The sequence below is a fragment of the Monodon monoceros genome, unplaced genomic scaffold, assembly GCF_005190385.1.
Source record: "Monodon monoceros isolate NGI ecotype Baffin Bay Population unplaced genomic scaffold, NGI_Narwhal_1 Super_Scaffold_3, whole genome shotgun sequence".
Lineage (NCBI taxonomy): Eukaryota > Metazoa > Chordata > Mammalia > Artiodactyla > Monodontidae > Monodon > Monodon monoceros.
The window spans coordinates 57883292-57890033 of NW_021703780.1; the positions used below are offsets into that span (position 1 = coordinate 57883292).

General features: G+C 48.9%; 1 protein-coding gene across 1 annotated transcript; it reads left to right on the forward strand.

Moving 5' to 3' along the window:
* The first annotated feature begins 926 nt into the window (after window positions 1-926).
* Window positions 927-6420, forward strand: LYZL4 (lysozyme like 4). Its single transcript, XM_029243302.1, has 4 exons — window positions 927-1065; window positions 1170-1292; window positions 4770-4830; window positions 6351-6420. Exons 1-4 carry the CDS (start codon window positions 927-929, stop codon window positions 6418-6420), a joined length of 393 nt encoding a protein of 130 aa, XP_029099135.1.
* Window positions 6421-6742: the final 322 nt, after the last annotated feature.

Below are 6742 nucleotides of genomic sequence, written 5' to 3' on the forward strand. Positions count from 1 at the left end.
AAGAAAATGAAAACTATTTTCTGGGATGGGGAAGTGCTCAGACAATCCTATTTGAAGTGGTGAGCTTGTTTGAGCTGAGACCATGACAGGAAAGAGCAAGCTCTGTGGTGGCTGGGGGAATCATGTTCCAGGCAGAAGGGATAGCAGGTGCAAAGGACCTGGGTGGGAATGAGATGGGCAGGTACAAAGAAATGTGCAAGGTGACTGTGACGGTGTGAAGGTGAACAAGAGGAAGAGAGGAGTGAACGCAGAGGTGCTGTGAGGCTAAGAGACTTCTCTGCTCTTTCCAGTGACGACCCAGCTAATCACTGGCAGGTCCGGGCAGGTCCAGGTCTCCTTGTGAGGACAATGAGAGAAAAGGTCACTGGAGTTTGGTTTGTAGACCACAGCACAGAATATATTCCAGGATAAAAGGCAATGGTGGAAATAATTCAACATGACAGTGGCTGTTGTGCTCCTCATGGTGGGACCGTGATGAGTTATTTTTTTCTTTTCTCATTTTCTATTTTTCAAAATGTGTTTCATGAACAAGTTCTGCTTTCACAGTAAAGAGGAAAAAAGCATTTGAGCATCTGTATCTACTGTCAGGAGAAATGAGTGTGAAGAAGCATCCATTGGGTTTTGCTGGAGGGAAAGAATGGGGGTGGGGGGTGGGAAGGAGACCTTGGAGAGAGCAGTTTCCCGAGAAAACAGGAGGTGAAGGGGAGGAGGAGAGGCAGGGCCTTGGGTACCATGGGTTTGCAGTGACACGAAACACAGAATTAGGATGGGAAGAGGTATTGTGATTAAGCCAGGAGGGCATCCCTGAATTGCACAGCCCCAGTCCCACAGCACCCTTCTCTTCGGCCAGAGTCCCAGTGATCTCGGTGAGAATTACCTGTGACTCCATCCACTCACCTGGCGGCCATCACCCTGAGCTGGAGAGGATGAAGGTGTCCATGGTGCTCTCCCTCATTGGGTACCTGGTGGTTCCAAGTGGCGCTGCTGTCTTGGGGTGCTGTGTGGTGGCTAAAAAGCTCCACGAAGGAGGCCTGAGTGATTTTGAGGGCTACAGCCTCGAAAACTGTAAGTAGCCCCTCTCAGCCCCACTCCTCATGTCTTTTCCCACTGCCCCCTGCCCAGGCTTCCCCAGCTCTCCTCTGAGCCACACCCCTCCCGTTCCATCTTAGGGGTGTGCCTGACTGCTGCCTACGACAGCTTGCGCGGTGACTACACCGGCTATGGCCTCTTTCAGATCCGCAACCGTGACCGGTGTGACCACGGCAAGAACCGTTGCCACGTGTCCTGCTCTGGTAGATCCCTCCCTCCTTCCACCCTGGGGCCCGCGGGGGCGGCCGCATTGAGCTCAGAGGGCTGGCCAGCGTTTACAAGTTTGGAGCTGAGAGAAGGAGGGCCTGGCAAAGACGGGGCTGAACCAAATCCAGGGTGGACCCCAGGGAGGCCAAGCAGAGCACTGCACTGCCAAAGGTCCGCGAGGAGAAGGGGCTGCGGTGAGTCAGGCTGGGCAGCCTGGGACGCAGCGATGGAGACCCACGTGCAGGTGGGCAGAGGGGGAGGCAGGGAGGAGCCTGACGGGTGAGGGCAGAGGGCTCTGGCTGGGCCTGATATAGAAGACACTCTTCTTCAAGGGGAGCGGAGGCTGCCACTTTGACAGGCAGAGTGATCACCGGGAGAAGATGGGCTGTAATTTATGTCTCATAAGAAGGTTATGTATGTTTATCTCCAGAATCCAATACAATTATCTGTAATAGAGGTGGTATTGAGTGCTGTGATGAAAATACGGTGGACTAGATATCTTGAAAAACCCTCCCACTAGATAAAATGTAAAAAAGTAAAAAAACAAAACCAAAAAACCCCCCATCTTTTTTTTTTTTTTTTGCGGTATGCGGGCCTCTCACTGTTGTGGCCTCTCCCTCTGCGGAGCACAGGCTCAGGACACGCAGGCTCAGTGGCCATGGCTCACGGGCCCAGCCGCTCCGCGGCATGTGGGATCTTCCCGGACCGGGGCACGAACCCGCGTCCCCTGCATCGGCAGGTGGACTCTCAACCACTGCGCCACCAGGGAAGCCCACCCCCCATCTTTTAAAGTACCTAGCTGAACTGGCAAGAAAGTAAGAAATCCCTAGAGGCTAAAGAGAGGAGCAAGAATGCAGATAGATAAGTGAAGACTGAAGCCGATGACGACCCTGGGGGTTTGAGGTCACTGTGTAGACAGGGTCTGAGCAAGGTACGCAGGCGCACTGGCAACGTCCAAAGAGACCTGAGAGCCCTGAGAGCTACCCTGTCAGCTGAAAGGGATGAGCTAGAAAACCCCAGAGGGAAGACACTCTAACGAAAGGGGTAAGACAGTCTTCCCTGGGAATTTGTAACCACAAGCCAACAGGACTCACAAGGCACCATCTAGAGGGGCTAGACCTTGTGCTAAGTACTGGGGGCAATTCAGAGGAATTGCATAGTTTTCCTGTCAGGCAGGGTGGGGAACAGAAAAAGCACAGGCTTTGAGGTCAGACAGAACCTTGGCTCTACCTCCACATAATCACTAGTTATGTGATTTGAGCCTCAGTTTTCTTATCTAGAAAATGGAGTTATGGGACTTCCCTGGTGGTGCAGTGGTTAAGAATCCGCCTGCCAATGCCGGGGACACGGGTTTGATCCCTGGTCCGGGAAGATCTCACATGCTATGGAGCAACTAAGCCCATGCACCACAGCTACTGAGCCTGTGCTCTGGAGCCCACGTGCCACAACTACTGAAGCCCGCGTGTCTATAGCCCATGCTCCGCAACAAGAGAAGCCACCGCAACTAGAGAAAGCCCGCGTGAAGCAACAAAGACCCAACGCAACCAAAAATAAATAAATAAATAATAAAATTTAAAAAAGAAAATGGAGTTAATAATAGTACCTACCTGACAAGGCTTTTATTTTATTTGATTTGATTTGATCTTAGCAGCTTTTTTTAAAAATAAAACCCAAAAACTGGAGCAAATGTCCATCAACAATTGAATGGATAAATAGATCATGGTATACTCTTATTTAGAGACTCTTTTTAAAAACCAAAGTGCATGAAGGAATGTTTTCCTAAATATGTTCTTTTTTTTTTCTAATCACACATTAATGGAAATGAATAAGTTACAGCTATAAGCAACAACATGGATAAATTTCACATAATGTTGAATAAAATAAGGTAGTCACACAGAGTACGTACTATATGAATCCACATATAAAGTTTAGAAACAGGCAAAACTAATCCATGAGCTACAGATCAGAATAGGGATGAGGTTTTTTTGGGGGGGAAGGGAGTGAGGGGTGCTCCCACAAGGCTTTTACAAGTTTTAAGTCCTGAGCACGGTGTCTGGTGCTTGATGAACACAATTTTCCTTTATTTAAAGAATTTACAAGATAGTTGGGCATTAGGACTGATACATGTATGTATGCGTGCATACTATGCAGGTAAGTATGTTTGTATGCATGTATATAACAGATAAGTGCCGAATCAAAGTGACGTTTTATTCAGAAAAGGGGAGAGGGCACAGTGGGCTAGGTGGTCACTGACAGACTTCTAAGGACTATACTTTTGGATGAGCAGACGCAGGTTGGGAGATGAGTGTGAACAAAGTCTGGGAAGAGGATCTGTGCATGACCCCCAAGCTGTGGGTATCGGTACCATCAGGGTTGGCACTGTCTTTGCCTGCTGCCCCTTGACATGTCTTGAATGGTGGGGTCGTGGAGGAAAGCAGTGGAAGTGGAAAGCCACGTTGGGCAAAGTTGGACTAAGCCAAGGATTTGAGGTTCTGTTTTCTGGGCAACGAGGGGGCAATGAAATAATGTTTTAAGGAGAAGCAATCAGACTAGGTTATGGAAGGGGGGAGACTGTAGTGCGGGCAAGAAGGAGGGGGTCCCAGGTGGGAGGTCTTGGTTTCACGGTCCAAGGAGGGAATGGAAGGATGGATGCATAGACATGTTGGTTCTTCAGGGGCACCTCTGGGCCCTCTCACATGCTGTTCCTTCTGCCTGGAACAGTTTTCCTTCTGTGATGTCAACCCCTTTTCCTTACCTGCTCCACTAGATGTCACTTGGCCCAATAACCCTCCCGTGACCCTAATTCAACACTGAATTAGGTGTCCCCACTCAATGCTGCATTCCCCCATGGTTCCAGGTATCCTTTGTATTATAATTGTCTATAATCTTTATCTACCCCCTTCTAGACTGTAGGCGTTATGAAGGCAGGGATGGATTTATTGTTTCTCATTCTATCTCCACTGCTTCTTCTATAGCCTAGCACAGGATATTCACTATACATATACATTTTTTTGGGCTGCATCGGATCTTAGTTGTGGCACATGGGCTCTTTCTTGCAGCGCGCAGTCTTCTCTCTAGTTGTGGCGTGCCGGTTTTCTCTTCTCTAGTTGTGGCGCGCGGGCTTAGTTGCCCCGCGGCATGTGGGACCTTAGTTCCCCGATCAGGGATCAAACCCACGTCCCCTGCATTGGAAGGCAGATTCTTTACCATGGGACCACCAGGGAAGTCCCCATCATATACATTTTTAATGAAAATATCATTATAAGAATTATAAGAAAAAATCAATAGATTTAGTAAAAGATGACCACATCCTGCTACTTCCCAGTGTTGTCTGAGAAAAATACAGGGATAGATTTATTCTTGGAATCACATGGAAGCCTCTCTAACGTGAGCCCCTGGTAGCTTCCTTGACATCACTCTGACTTAGCTGCCAAGTGGTGACATGGCATCATTCCACTTCATTTTCTTCACAGCTTTACTGAATCCAAATTTAAAGGAGACAATTGAATGTGCCAAGAAAATTGTAAGTAGCCTGTATTAATGACTTTCACCCACTCATCAAGTCCCACCGGTTTGGGACTGTAAGTGTATAGCAACCAAGATTAAGACGAAAGATTCTAAAGAAATCAAGCCATGTTTTCCTCTATATTAGAACAGTCCCTGGCACAAAATACCCTATGTTAAGTTTTTGTTAAATAAATTATAAAATAGAATTGTCATGGCTTTATACCTAAATGTTGGTCCTTCTTGGAAATTATTTTGGTATTAAAATGTGAGACAGGGCATCCACCTTTATATTTTTCAAATGGCTGGTCGGTGGTCTCAACACCCATTATTCGTTAACCTATTTTTCTCACTAATTTAATAGACTGCATTTTAAAGTGGGAATCCTCTTGTTAATGTTAACTGTCTTCTGGGTGTTGGAAATATCTTTCATGCATAGTCTTGACTTTCCAATTAATTTGGAAGCTTGGCTGGCCCCCTAGGGCAAGCACTAATGAGCTAAAACCATCTTCATTGTATGGCACTAAGTAGAGATGTGCTGGGCCAGTCTGATCAAGGTCTCTTACGTGCTCAGGATTCCCAGTGAAGTGAGCTCTCATTAAGCTAATAAGCCGCCATGGCTTTTCCAAAGCTCAGATCAGGCTGCTCTGTGGAACTTGGGGCGGACAGGAAGGGAGAAGACCCAGGCTCCCCCCACTCGCCTCCCCAAGGAGTTCCTTCTGCAGTGCCTGCCAGGGGCTATGGAGGGCGCTGCAATTTCTGAAAATACGTCTGTGTGTGTTTTCCCTGCTGCTTTGTAGCTATGAGGGGCCAGGGGGTCGCCGCCCCTTCTCCAACTGTGTGACCCCCTACCCTGGAAGACTCATGGAGCTTCATGCCCGGTCGAGGGATGGGACGAACTGATGTCTAATGGCCTGCAGTGGCCTGGTGACTCCCACCACTTCTAGGATGGGAGAGGAGGACCTGGGGTCTGGATTCTGGCCAAGGGGCTGGGAATAGGAGGGTCATGTTTGGGGGACCAGGAGAAAAGGTTAGAGAAACTCAGTCCAGCTGACCTAGGTTGAAGAGCTGGAAGGAATTTTGGAAGGTGAGGGGTGAAGCAGGTGCATGGAAAGGTAACAAGAGGCCGTGGCTGTGGGACAAGTGTTCCAGTTTCAGGACTAGGATCTGCCCAGTACTCACCCTACATGTCACAGAGCTTCTCTGATGCTCACTTCAGAGAAGCTACAAATGCTTTGCAGGGTTGGAGAAGGATTTCGCAGTTCACAGCTCAGCCTCTCCATCTTGCAGTGTGGGGTTTACGGGAAGGGGAGATGTCGTGAGCAGGATGGAGGAAGCACCAGCTCTCATGCCAGCGGGTGGTGGAGCCAGCCAGAGAGAGAGACATACTTGGGATGCAAGAAAGCTTTCAGAACTGCGCCCACTCAAATGCTCCAGGGGCCAGGCAGTGGGTTTAAATTGGCCAGCGGGGGCTGAGCTCCCTGGAGATGCCGAGCTGTGAGTATGGGGAGCCCCCTCCGGTTCTCTCTCCCTGGCCTTCCTCCCCGCAGGACCTCCTGGACCCTCAACTGCCAGGACTCTGACACTCTGGAGCGGTGGTTGGACGGATGCAAGCTGTAGCTACTGGGAAGCCCTCGCTGCACTTGCCCCTGGCATCTTCCTGGTGAAGATGCTCTCCTGTTCACTGCCTTCACTCATCCCGTTGATTATCTCACCGCTTGATGGCTCCGGGTGGAAAAGGGCAAAATTTGCTTCATCCAGGGATGCAGGATGCAGTGTAAACCACTAGTTATTCAACCTGGTTCAAAGGGCTCCGCTTGTCCTATTATACTGTGATTGTTACGATGAAAATCACTATTTACCATTATCATGCCTCCTTAGTATTTAATCTCAGGTGGAGGATTCGAAGGAAGGAAAACATCTGGAAAATAAGATGTGCCCA